The sequence below is a fragment of the Parus major genome, chromosome 2 (genome assembly GCF_001522545.3).
Source record: "Parus major isolate Abel chromosome 2, Parus_major1.1, whole genome shotgun sequence".
NCBI lineage: Eukaryota > Metazoa > Chordata > Aves > Passeriformes > Paridae > Parus > Parus major.
This window is the reverse complement of record NC_031769.1, coordinates 17,520,365-17,534,727: the sequence shown is the minus strand read 5'-3', so window position 1 is coordinate 17,534,727 and position 14,363 is coordinate 17,520,365. Positions and strand designations below refer to the sequence as shown.

The window sequence follows — 14,363 nt, the reverse complement described above, 5'->3', positions numbered from 1 at the left end:
GGAAAGGGTTTTCTTTACCCTGAATTTTCACTTCTGTGTTTGCTTGCACCAAATTAATGCTTTGGAGCTTTTTGGTGACTTCAATGAGCTTTTACCAGCACTATATCTTGGTCTGTATATTTAGGTGCATTAAACATCAAGGTTTCTTTCAGCTGCAACTGTCAGCTGAACTTTGAAGATGAGAAGTTCAGTCCTCTTTACTCTCCCTCAGTGTTCTGTTGCCCATTTTCAAGGCCTGAACGGCAATGTCTGACCTTGATTAATGAGATACTGGATGTGCATGGAGTAAATATATTTCAGACAAAACTCAAAATATAATTAATCCTTTGATCAGTGACATCCAGCAAGTTGAACTCTTTGCTGTTTATGAATTGGTCATAGTATTTTCTTCTCATAAATAAGAATGATGCTATGTGCATTCATGTATCATAAACTGGGGTTTTCTCATGGGTCAAGGCTATTAATTAGGACATGAATAAGGGGCATAGATAATTAATCTACCTCTTTCAGTGTCCTTAAAATGTCTTTCTCTTCGAAAATCCAAATGAGCAATATTTCCTCCAGCATGTATAGGAAAGATACTGTAACACACAAGAGAATAGGATGTTAATAAGATTGTCATACATACAATACCAATTCAAATGTATTGTGATGTAAATTAGTTGCTAGGAGGCACCAGAACACAGAAAAAACTGTGTAACTCTCTGTGGCAGTCTTGGGTTGCATAGTCTCTTTGGGTTCCACACCGCAGCCTAATAACTGAAAAGCAGGGCAGAGCCAGAAGGGATGTCTGCCTCGTACCACTCTAAAGCTCCAGCCTATGCAGAGTTCACAGAAACACAGAATCCCCATAAATGACCTTTTTTTCAGCCCTGTGTATCTTTTCTACAAAGCCTGGATGTTTTGGGGGAATTTCACAGGCTGTTCTTGCTGGGATAGATGAAATATGTAAGTGGCAATGTTTTCACTTTTTTTGATAGTTAAGAAATGCAGGCGGGCTGGGACCACTCGTTGAATTGCTGCATTCTAAGGATGAAGAAGTCAGAAGAAATGCCTGTTGGGCTGTTATGGTCTGTGGAAGTGATGAACTAACTGCTGTTGAACTATGCAGGCTAGGGTGAGTAGAAGTAGTATCAAAAGACAAAAGAAATTTTTTGATGACAGAAGTCAATTTAAGTCAATCTTTACATATTTATAGCAGAATTACAAAGCTTTCTGATACTACTTTCTTAAACTACTTTTGCACCACAGATGTTACAGATGAAATGGTATTGATTTTAAGGAACAGGATCTTCTGACAAAATGTAAGCCTGTAGAGAGTACTGTCTAGAATTATAAAATATTTATTGTTTCTGTGACTGAATTAGGCTTTATATTGAAGATAACTTACATCAGTCAATATTAGGGACTACGGTGCCCCATACATTTGAAACTGAAGTAAAGGTTTCAGACTAAGTTTAATATACAGTAAATTGTACTTGCTACATACAGACTAGATTAGATTTATATGCTCTGGTTTACTGCAGGTATGATGAAGTGTCACAGAAAAGTGGCTCTGTTTTATTCTTTCTTAGGAACTCCAGTTCCATGTATTAATAGCTGAATTACAAAAGCTGGTTTAGGTTATAAGAATTATGACACGGGACTCCTAAGACAAGGCAACTCGTTTAGCTACTGTTAAATTAAAATAAATGTAATTGCCCTGCTCCCTCTGCTGGGCACTTCTCTGGTGACTGTGCAGATACTTTAAATCCATCTATGAGGGAATTTCTGAGATTCTCCGAAATTCAGATCAGGAGGAGACCTCAAGGTGATATTATTCATCTATCCTAGCATATGACTGAATAAGGTACACTGACACATTTTTGCTTGGGAAATTACTGATCCTGAGAGGGTTTCACAACTTTCTGAGGTAACCTGTTTCAGTGCTGGAATATCCTTACACTTAGAACGGGTTTCTCAGTTTTAAATAGCCCTTAAAAGAAATCATGTTGTCCTGCATTCAGTGCAATAAAACAACCACTTTTTATAGAAATTTAACTCACTGAATTTTCTCATTTTTCATGTCCCTCTCTGTTTCTTTTTCATGACAAAGTAAAAATGTTAGACAAGTTTTGTTTGTATCATTTCATCACACATCTCTGAATTTCTCTAATTTTTCATGCCATTTTGAAGTACCATCTCCCAGCCTGGATTAAGTTCTTCAGGTGAGGTCATAGCACCATCAAATAAAGCTCAGTAATTATTTTCTCTATCTTGCATATGGCACTGTTCTAATCTAATCCTTTTTTGTGACATTATCAAAGCAGGACTCTAATTTATGTGTGCTTCAAGTTTGACAGCATATTATTGATAATAATACATTAAGCATAGTTTTTCAAGTAGTCAGGCACTACTTCATGTTATTTTCATGGAGATCATATTTTCCTGACTTGCTCATAAGTGTCCAAGTAGGAATAAATGAAAAGACTTACAAAAGTCAAAATATATCTCAAATTCAGCTCATATCTCACATCTACTTCTTCTGCCTATATGTTAAGTCAATTAGCCTCTTCAGCAAGGACTAGACTGACTTTTCATGATTGATTCTTGACAAATACATAATGGCTATTTCTCATCTCCTGTTGCTTGCCAGCTGATGGTTTAATAATTTGATAGGGTGTTCTTCAGACACTGAAATTTGGCTGAATGATCTCTATTATAATTTCCTTGTTCATAGTTTTTCAAAACTAGATAGTATCTTTGCCTTTCTCCACTCTTCAGCCATCTAGCCTAGAATTTTCCAATACAATTATAAATAGTTCCAAATGTTGCTTTTGCAAATTCATAGAGTGTATGAGTTAAGTGTCCTTAGGGACTGCTAACCTTTGTCTCCTCAAACTTATCCTATACATTTTAAGACTACAGTTTTTACTTCCTTGTTAATATTATTGCCAGGCATCTCCTTGAAACCTTTCTATGAAAACTGAAGCAAAAAAAGGCACCAGAGACTTCAGTCTTTTCTGTGCCATCTGTTGTGAGCTTTCCTTCCACACTGAGTAAGAGACCTACATTTTCCTCTCTGACTTGTAGCATATGAAACATTTCTTTTTGTTTCGGTCCCTGATTAGTTGTGTCTTACTTGGCCTGTCATTTTTCAGGTTTGTCCCTTACTTTTTCTATTCTGTTGGAAGTGTCAGTGTTTCCAATTCTGTTTGATTCCTGGCTTTTTTTTTTTTTTGTTTTCATCTCTTCATGGGATTTTTGGTGCAGCTGTTTTATTTGTCTGGTTTTGGCTTATTTTTCCTCCATATGAGGGCAATGTGCCATTGTGCCTGTAATGTCATTTGATTTAGACCCTGCTGTACACATTAGCCTTTATTCATTTTCCCCTTTCAAATTGTTTCCTGTGTTACTTGCTGCTTATCTGCAATATGCTGTAGACATACAGCCTGAACTGCTCTTCCTGAACTATCTTCTCCCACTGCTCTCTTCCGTAAGAAATGGATGTCATTTGCCTTGCCTGAAAAGCTTGTTCTCTGGAATTCATCTGAATTCATCTATTCAGAAGTCTACAATTTAGATGTCCAGAGCTTAGGTTCCCTGTGTATTTCACAGAAATATATATATATTGTGTATATATAAAATTGATTCCTTGGGATGTGAAGAATATCTGCATAGTCACACATACACAGATAGGAATTTGAATATATACTCTTACACACACAGCATGCGATATTCTCCTGATACAGCTTTCTGTATTTTCTTAGTGAGGTTTTCCCAAGGTTTTTCAGATCAAAAGTTGTCAATTTGTGGGTTTCAGCACCAGAAAAAGCTTAGGGAAATTAATGCCTGTCCCCCCATGTCCCTGCATTACTATTTGTTCCTATCTCCATGATGCAAAAATCCTGCTATTCTGGTGGTGTTGATACAAGTCCTTGTTTTTCCACACTTGTTCATGTTTAGCAAATATCTGCCAGCTGTGCTCCCCCAAACACAGTAACAGTCCTAGACCAGAAGGATTCACACATTGCATAATGCACAACTGGATCTGCAAATTGCCTTGCAGCTGAAAAGAGAGAGAAAGAGAAGGAGAGAGGTTGCCTGGACTGTATCATATGGTCTGCTCTGATCATTATTCCTTTTACATCTTTTTTTCTCCAAAGTTCTCTATGGTGCATAACATCCTTCTAGATAAAAGGTCGTGGCATCCTGTCTGCATTTCTTTAGGTAGCATTTAATACCTAAAGGAATTGCTTTTGCTTTTGAGCACTGCACGATGTTTTCCTTCCCTAGAGAAGGAATTCTGTGCAGCACAGCCACTCCTTGCTGGCCCAGAGGGCACAGGATCAGCACTTGGAAGTTAATCTTGGCCTTGGTAATGCTGAAAACTAACTCTGAGATGTATAATAACATTTAATTAGTATTTAATGATGAATTAGCTTTTGTATTTTATTTATCAGGGCTTTAGACATCCTAGAAGAAATTAATCAGTCAACAAAGCGTAAAAATAAGTTTAGTGAAGCTGCTCTGGAAAAGCTACTTGATAACAATCTTTCCCAAAAGTACAGCCGGATGGGATATTTATCATCAAGTAATATCATTACTAATGGATTCTATGATTGTGGTCAGGTAAGCTATTCTAAACAAATTACTCTATTTAGAAAGAGTAAAATTTTCCTCTTAATTTAGAAAGAGTACTGTAGAAACAGACAAAATCTAGCTACAGCAAATACTTTGTTTTCTTGTCCTGAAATTTCACAGCTGTTATACAGATTTCTTTTGGTTGTCTTTCTTAATGGATGAAATCATTGTAATAATATTCCCTAGTTGTGATCTTCCCAATCCTATCTGAACTTCAGACCTTTCCAGATTCTTTATCAAACTTTAGTTTTTCTGGTCTCTTTCCCTGCACTATACTTAATGCTAACTTGACTATGACCTTTGGATATTTTGTTTGTTTATTTTTACATAAAGAAGCAAAGAATTCATATTTTCACCCTGGTCATAACCCTTTCTCTCACAAAAGAAGTGTTTGTATATAAGGACTGACTCCAGTATCACTTATTAGTGCTGTGGTCAATTTAAATACAAGGAGAACTTTTCAAAATACCCAGATGAATTAGAAATACCAGTCTTACTGACAATCAGTGAAATACCTGCTCTTAAAGCACTTGGTTGCTTTTGAAAATTCCATCCTGTGTTGTAAAGCCTTCAGAGGCAGGAACATTTCCTTATTCTGGAACTATTTGGAATGCTTCAAACCAATAATTACGAACTAAAATATTTATAAACAATCTTTTCTAAGAAAATTTGATGAAGAAAATGTAAACTAGTAAGAAAATAATTTCAGGTATTTTGACTGGCTTTATAAGCTGTTACACAGTCTTTGGTTTAAGATTAGGAATTTTAAATTACTGTTTAGGTACCTTTAAAATATATTTTTTCTCTGCATCTTTAACTGAACAGAACACCTTACATTTTATGCTAATTTTCTTGCAGATAAAACATGGAGAGAAATTTTTGTCTTTGGAAGAACTAAGCAAGCAAGAGCTTACTGACCGTCGGGCAATAATCTTCATTAATGCTAAACCCCAAGAAAGGTGAGTCATATTAGATCTACCAGCATTTGTTGTAATAGCTCATCTTTTTAATGGTTTTCACTGTTTCCAGTACAAACTTCATTCTATTTATCTATCTCTCTGTCTGACTGTCTGTCTGTCTATCTACACACACATAGACATCTATTTTCTTCCCAGCAAAGTGCTTTTATGCCCTAGGAAGCAAAACATTTGTATTTTATAAAATAATAATTTGGAAAATAGATTATTCAATTGAGTTGCTTTATTTATTTTAGCCTTGAAGATTCATTCATTTAACACTCTGATTCATGATGATGGGACAATCAATGTTTTATTAGTTACAACAAAGCTTGTCAACTGCTGTAATAATTATGTCATCTGAGCTGAACGTCAACATTTGACCAAAAAAACCTATGATTTGATGGTCCTCTTATACAGCCAAATGCACGGAATTGTAAGCACATCATTCCAAGGGGTGGGACAAAGCCAAGCATTAAGCTTTTAGGCTTGATAAAGAACCTGTGTCCATTTCTTCTCAGTTTAAGTTGAAGCCAGCCTAACAAATCTTCTTAGATTTGAACGCAGGAAGTTGGTATTTGGCTTGTTTAACTGGGAGCCATTTCCTATAAACAGTCTCACAGATCAAAGATCATTTTACCAATACTTTGCAAGTCCAAAAATTTCTTCTCTGCCAACACATCACATATTTGGGTTACAGTATCATTAGCTTCCCTTTTAAGCTTGTATATGATAACATAAAGATGTCTGGGAATATCTATGACAAATAGACTTCCATGCTCTTTGTTGATCCCTAGAGCTGTCCTTAACTATCAGGTCTTCATTCTTTGACTTTCATACAGATTCTTGCTTTTGCACATTGGCAGCAGCCTTACTCCCCAGTTACTTTTGCATTCACCATTGGGCATTCACTGATCTCAGAAGGAAAAAAGCTGTGGCACAGGAACTGGCAGGGTTCATTGGCAGAGCTTTAAACCAGCCTGGAAGGGGAAAAGGGACAAAGCCAGGCTGACCAGTGACGAGTGATGGGATGGGATGTCAAAACCTGAGGAAAGGAGCGCTAATGGGATCCCTCAATCTGCCTCAGGAGGTGCTGGCTACAGTGTACCACACCTGAAATGTTTCTACACTAATGCACCCTCATGAGGGACAAACAATGGGAATCCAGGCTTTGGCCCAGTCCCAGAGATTTGACATTGCTGGCATAAGTGAAACCTGGTGGGATGGATCCTGTGACAGGAGTGCCCTGTGGGATGGTTCCAGGCTCTTCAGGAGGGACAGGCAGGGCAGGAGAGGTGGAGGGGTGGCACTCTATGGAACAGAAGGGGTAGAATGTGTGGAGCTCACAGCTGGCAATGGCACAGTTGAGAGCCTCTGGGTAAGAATCAAGGGACAAACAAATAATGCAGATGCCATCATGGGAGTCCCCTATAGACCTCCTGGCCAGGACAATGCTAAAAGGAAAGAAAAAATAATTCTTTGAGGAACTAAGGGACTCTTTCAAGTCAACTGCCCTTGTCCTTATGGTAGACTTCAACTTGTCAGAAATTAACTGGGAGCATCACACACCTAGTAGAACCCAGGCCAGAATATTCCTAAAAACCTGAATGACAACTTTATGGAATAGGCTTGGAAAAATGCCCACCTTGATCTACTCCTTGTCAACAGGGTGGATCTTGTGAGCAAGTGGAGATTGGTGGCCATCTTGGCCACAGTGAAGCAATCAAGTTTAAAATCTCTGTTAACAGAAGGAAAAACCTCAGCTCTGGACCTGAGGAAAGCAGACCTCAGACTCCTCAAGGAATAGTGAGTAAGATCCTCTGGGAACATGTTTTTGCAGGTGCTGGCATCTGTCAGTGTTGGTCACTCTTTAAACATCACCTCCTAAGGGCACAGGAGCAGGCAGTTCCCAAATATGAGAAGTGAAGCAGGTGAGGCAGATGGCCACCGTGGCAGAACAGGAATCTTCTCTTAGAAATAAGGCAAAAAAGGAAAGTATATGCCCAGTGGAAGCAAGATCAGGTGACATGAGAAAAACACAGAGCCACTGCTGGCCACTGTAGGGAGAAAATTTGTGTGGCCAAAGCTCAGCTGGAGTTGAAGCCAGCCAGAGCTGTGGGGAACAATATAAAGAGTTTTTTCAATTATACCAATGGCAACTGGCAATGTAAAAACAGCGTTGTCCCATCACAGGATGAAGATGGTCTCCTCACAAACAGGGACAGAGACAAGGCAGAGGTGTTTAACACATTCTTTGCCTCTGTCTTCAACATGAGGATGGGTCAAGGGTACCCTGAGCTGGAGGACCATGACTGTGAGAATGATCAGTTCCCAGACAAACTTGAAACTGTGCAGGATCTGCTGCTCCAGCTGGATCCTTACAAATCTATAGGGCCTGGTGGGATTCATTCGGGAATCTCAAAGAGCTGGATGATGTCATTGCAGAACCTCTCTAGATGATATTTAAGCAGTCTTGGGAATACAGAGAAGTCCCAGCTGAGTGGAAGCTGGTGAATGTCCTGATTTTCAAGCAGTGCATGAAGGAGGATCTCAGAAACTACAGGCCTGTTAATTTCACTTCACCAGTACCTAGTAAACTTAAGGAGGAGGTTATTGTAGGAGGTATTGAAAAACATCTGAAAGACATTGCAGTCATTGGTCACAGTCAGCATGGCTTCATGAGAGGAAAGTCCTGCTCATCAAACCTGAATTCCTTTTGTAACAAAGTAACCCATGGGGTTTATCAAGGGGAGCCAGCTGATACAATGAGATTTTTGTGTTTCAGTAAATGTGTTTCATGTCTCTCATGGTGTCCTTCTGCACAAAATGTCCAGCTCACAGCTGGATAAACACATCATGTGATGGGTGAGCAGCTGGCTCACGGCTTGGGCACAAAGGGTGACAGTGAATGGGGTGACCTCAGACTGGGGACCTGTCACTAGTGGGGTTCCATAGGGCTCCATCCTTGGCCCTTCAACATCTTCATAAATGACTTGGACCCCCTTGGAAGGGACACTCAGCAATTTTGCAGATGATACAAAATTGGCAGGAGCTGTTCACTCCCTCAAAAGCAGAAAGGCCCTGCAGAGACACCTCAACAAGTCAGAGGGCTGGGCAATCACTAACTGCATGAAACTCAATAAGAGAAAGTGTCAGATTCTGTGCCTGGGATGGGGCAACCCTGGATGTACAGACAGACTGGAGAATAAGAAGCTGTAGAGCAGTGCCATGGAAAGGGACCTGGTCAGTGGCAAGTTGCACATGAGCCAGCAATGCCCTGGCAGCCAAGAGGGCCAAGCCTGTCCTGGGGGGCATCAGGCACAGCTGGGCAAGGGAGGGAATGGTCCTGCTCTGCTCTGCTGTGGGACAGCCTCACCTCGAGTGCTGGGGGTTGTTCTGGGTACCACAATGTAAGAAAATATTAAACTATTAGACAGCATTTAACAGGGGCCATGAGGATAGTGAAGGGCCTTTAGGGGAAGCCATGTGAGGAGTGGCTGAGGTCAGTTCATCTGTTCAGCCTGAAAAAAACAGACTGAGGGGAGACCTCATGGCAATCTACAACTTCCTCATGAGAGGAATAAGAGGGTAAAACACTGATCTCTTCACTCTTGTGACCAGAGTTGGGACTCGAGGGAATGGCCTGAGGCTGTGTCAGAGGAGGTTTAGGTTGGATATTTGGAAAACATTCTTCCCCCTGAGGGTGGCTGAGCACTGGAACAGCTTCTCAGGGAAGTGCTCAAGCACCAAGCGTGACAGAGTTCAAGAAGGATTTGGACAGTGCTCTCAGGCATATGACATGACTCTTGGGGATGGTGCTGTGCAAAGCCAGGATCTGGATATGACGATCTTGATGGGTCCCTTTCAGCTCAGCATATTCTGTTATTCTGTGATTCCATACTTCATTTTTGATCCCTGAATTAATGTCTGGCTTATTAGTAGTTATGTTATTTCTTTCAATTAAATACCACATATGAGTATATTTATTGTCTTTTAAAATCCAAATTCCATTTTCATAGCTTCACATGCACTACTAACTCTGCAAATAACATGCAAAAATATCTTATTCTATTTCAGTGTTGTAGTAGAGAATGTACAAGATGAATCATCGTCTGCTTCAGGAGCAAGCAGCAAAGAAAAAGCAAGGTATGGTTCCCAGATTTATTAGTTGTCAATGTTCTGTTATTGCTCTAACACTAGAAATAGAAGTCTGACTGAAAACAGCGACAGTTTCTGAATGGAGTACAAATACCTAAACAGAATGTTAAATATATTTTTGGAGTCTTTCTTTCACCTCCTATTTGCAGTAATATTCCTTTGTCTTTCTTAGTAATCATTTGTTCTCTCTTCTCATGCTCTATTTGAACAGTTCACACTTATTTGCTCTTTTTTTCCTTCATTATCCCTTGGAAGCAGTGAAATACTGTTATTTTACAACTTGACAACCAAGACACAGGAAAATTACAGTAGAAATTCTTTCTCAGTTTAGAACCTAAACCCATGAAATGTTCCTACACTGCCTACATGCCTCCTTATTTCTGATTAAATCTCTTCCAGTGCGGTTGACAGATAACTAAAAGCTGAGAAGGGTGTGCTCAGAGCTGTCCTGATTTTTAGACAACTAGCCTAAAAATGCTTCACTCTTACAGTGCATGTCCTGATCCATATGATACACTAGCTACAGTGCTGCAGTCTGCCTCTTCATACCAAATAGATCCTCTACTCTTGTAGTGGAAAATTAATTTCCTTCTTTTACAGAAAGAGGATTTGTATTGTGAAGTTTTTGGTAATGATTTTATTGTCAGCTTTTAATTTATTTTTGCAGTAAAAGCAGTAAAGAAAATGTTTGTTTTTCCCCAGGTTTATTGACACCTGCAGATAGCTGATCACAAGATATTTGGGGGTTAGCAGTCTCTTTGTAGTTTGTTGTAGCTGATTACTAATGGGGTGTAATGAACAAGGCTTTTAACTTGAGCTGTTAATTCTCCTTACTCTTGCCAAGACCAGGCTTCTAGTCTTTGTCTAAAATAAAATACTTAACCTGTCATTTGTTCCTGTGGAAGGAAACTGGGCCATGGTCTCCCAGCTGTCCTTCCTGTAAAACAGCAGCCTAATCATGACCACAGCAGTACCTTCTGGAGAAGGCAGATGTACATGCCTGATTCCAGGGGAATCCAAAAGCAGTTCAAATAGTCTCCTTGCCACCAATGGAATGGTCTCTAAACCTTGATAGGAATGTGATACAACCTGCAACTCTCCTTGGCTTTTCTCTTAGCCACCTCAGTGAGCTGACCATTTATCATACTGGTTTCTGTGGGTCCCAGTCCTGGGTCCCTAATTTTCCTTCCTTTATGGTAAAAGAACCTTTGGCAATGGCTAAGGGCTGTGAGTTCTAGTCAGTGACAAACATTACAAAATGCAGGCTTGGGGAAAAAAGAGGAATGGTATGTCTGTTGTAGGAGCTGATGTACTGTGTTTCCAATTTTTATGCTGGAGCTCAGTCATGAACCGTGATGCCCTACTGTCTGTACAGGTGTTTTATTGACAGACATAATGGCTGATTTCTGACACTGCTTCTATATTTCTGTGTATGTTTTTTATCTGAACTTGAGAAATGAAATGTGCAGTAAGAAAATCAAGACAAAAATGAAACCTGCTTTTGATCTCAATAGTTCAGTGGTATCTCCGATAGAGGAAAAACAGAAGTTACCTGGACAACGGTGTTCACTTAGCAAAAGCAGCACTAGGGGAAAAGGCTTGAAGTATTATACTTTGAGTTATATTTGAATATGTTTGAATTATATTAACTTATTTAGAACAGACATGCAAATTATTGACAGATAATAGCTACTGACTGTGAATGTTTGAGGTTTTGACTTAAATCAGGACCCTGAAACTGTCAGACTAGTCTGTCCAAAAGTTACTGACTTACAAGGCAGACATTCCCATTTGACTAGTTATTTGGACTGCAAACACTTCTGAAATTCAGTTTAAATTATTTTATAGTAGATACCTGAAATGGATAGTATGAATTGCATTGTGGAAGGTTCCTGTTTCAGGATGCACCAGAGTAGATACAGCAGCCTGAGTGCCTTAGGAGGCCTGTCCCAGCTTCTGCTCCCTTGCAGGTCCTCCTGCTGCCCTGCATGTCCTGCTCATGACCCACTGTGCCCATGCCAGTTTACTCAAAGAGAGCAGAGGCAAGGGAGATACTGAGCGCCAGTTATGTTTTCTCTGCACCAGTGGAGAGTTCCTTCACCTTGGAAGATGCCCTAGTCATAGGCCATTTTGTATAGTCTCAGGAGCTGGGAGACCTGTTCTTACAAGATAATATATTTGTTTATTACAGTGTGTGATGAGGATACACTTGGATAGTTGCTTTTTAATGTAATTTATGTCAATTACAGTGTAAATAACTGCTCTGTTTGCAATAACTCTTTTGAAAAGCAAAAAAAATTTCTTTAGGAAAAAACAAATACCCTGCCTCAATTTCCTATAGTAAACCTTGCAGGGGTACAAGGACTCCTTTCTTCAAGTGTGAAATAATTGCTTTTGAATGTCATGATCGAGTTGTATGATTTATAACCCCATTGTCATTCATTTTGAATCCATAATTCATACATCATTATTATTATTAATTTGTGAGATATATGGGAGTTACTTGAAGGTCAGTAGCTGATTCCAAGTCTCAAACATGCTTAGACTTTTTCCTACATATTTTTTTCCTTTGATCATATGTTTCTGTTCATCATTATTTTGCAAAGTACTACTGAACACTGTTTAAAGCCATTGTTTTGAAAAAGTTTATACTTTGTATAAACCATAGTTGAAAGGCAAGAGAAAGGGCAGCTGTAATTGTCTGCTGGAAATGTTTGAATTAGATGTGAGGAAGTGCCTGGTTGGTAGTTTGACATATATTTTCATTGACAGCAACATTTTTAATCAGGCAGTTTCATATCTGATATACACATTGACTAGGCTAAAATATTGTATTCAATGTAGACTAATAAATGTGTAGTTATTCCATCCCATGTTTCAGTACTGCATTTAAGGAAATACTTCCCAATGCTCAGTTGTTCCTTTTCAGAAGAGAACCAGGGCATTTAAACTATGCAAAATGGGAAAGAAAACAGGCATCATGGATGCTTTTTGATGGTAGAATATTGTATTGGCTGCCTTCTTCCTCTGGCTGATGCTCTGGTGACCCGTTGGACTTATACTAAAGTTGCAAAGAATCAGAAACAGCTTGGAGACTATTAAAGTGCCATGAGCTCTCCTTTGCAATATTCCTCTGCTTTCACAGCAAGTAGTCTCACTACTCGAAGACAGCTCTGAGAAATGAGAGTGATTTTTTTTCTGATGTCACAATTCCCACTGGCAAGAAAATGGGGATTAAAAAAAGAGGGCAGGAAAAAAGACAGTAGAAGTCTCCCGTAGTGGTTACCAGTTATTTTATAGCACTGAGCTGTAAGACAGCAGCTCTACAGTTCCTTATGAGAGAAGGATTGGACAGATATGATGAAGAGTTGAGGAGTAAGGTAGAGACAAAAGACAACTTTAAATCAGCTATTCCACCAAGGAACAGAACATAGTCATACCAGAGAGAAATAAGCAGCAGCAAAAAACCCAAACAAATCACGGTTCAAACCCATCTCTCTCAGGTGTTTTGTTCCTGAAAATTGGAAAGGAGGATAGTAAGTGTGATTCTAGAGTAATATGAATAGATAGGAATAGGAAACAAATTCTCCTATAGCACCGTAATTTAATGGTGCACATCTCATGGAGAAAAGAAAGTACTGAGAGTACAGAAAGGAAGAAGGGGAAAAAAGGCAAATGGTGAAGAAACAAGAATTATAACATTTATAGATGTTGTTCTTTTGAAAACCTTCTAAACTGGACACCAGAGAGTTAGGAATAATTCAGGATATTTTTAAACATGGTATTTTTAACCATAACGTATAAATGGATAAATGGATGAGTAGATAGCCATTTAATCTAGCATTATAAGGTTCTCTGACTATAGTTAGATAAGTCAAACTAGATAAAGAAAACTGTTTGTCTGCTTTTTTTCGAAGTGTAAGTGTAATTAATAACCAGAACAGTTTATTTAAGAGGTTGGTGAATTTTCTATAATTTTAAGATTAAATCTTAATTGGTTATCCTTCTAAAATAATGTGCTTTGTGACACCTATGAAAAGGGCTTTTTGTGAATATGGTAAATCTCAATAGGTTAAAGAAAAGTTTGCAAAGTATTCTGAAGACAAATTGCTTGAATTGAACGACTGATAATGGTGTATGCCCTTTTGCTTTGTTCAGTGCCTTCCATCTTAAGAGTGCTATTCATAGTATAAATTTTAAGAATAATTTGAAGAGCATGCAATAATGATAGTGTGTCCTGGAGCCGTGTACTCTAGTGGTCCTTTATTTCTTTTTTTCTTTTTCCTTCCAAGATCATCAGAAGTATTACAGATTTTAAAAAATAAGCCAGAACTGTTAAATGAAGGAAAGAAATTTTGTTGTATTTCACAGTAAAAATATTCAGGATCTATGCTGAAAAAAAGCCATAATGCTTACAAAACACCAGTTTCATGTGTTCCCACAAATGAAAGGTCCTAAATTGTCTGAATGTATAGCCCTTAATAATACTTCTGGTAAGATACTGATTTTATAGTTGCTGCATAACTTGGGAGATGCACAGTATTTAATTTGAGCAGAGAAGTAATTTAATTTATACTTCTGCTGGGTGCTTAAGATGCCTGTTTAGGATCATAGTCATTTTTCAGA

The 14,363-nt window shown here is 38.7% G+C and overlaps 1 protein-coding gene across 2 annotated transcripts in view; it reads left to right on the top strand.

Annotated features, from left to right (window-relative positions):
* Positions 1 to 14,363, top strand: part of ARMC3 (armadillo repeat containing 3) — a 64,726-nt gene that overhangs the window by 43,871 nt on the left and 6,492 nt on the right. For both annotated transcript variants that reach the window (XM_033511532.1, XM_015619363.2), the window contains exons 13-16: positions 981 to 1,117; positions 4,443 to 4,611; positions 5,482 to 5,582; positions 9,657 to 9,725. In XM_033511532.1, the coding sequence (XP_033367423.1) occupies positions 981 to 1,117; positions 4,443 to 4,611; positions 5,482 to 5,582; positions 9,657 to 9,725 (476 nt within the window). The remainder of the gene's footprint in view (positions 1 to 980; positions 1,118 to 4,442; positions 4,612 to 5,481; positions 5,583 to 9,656; positions 9,726 to 14,363) is intronic.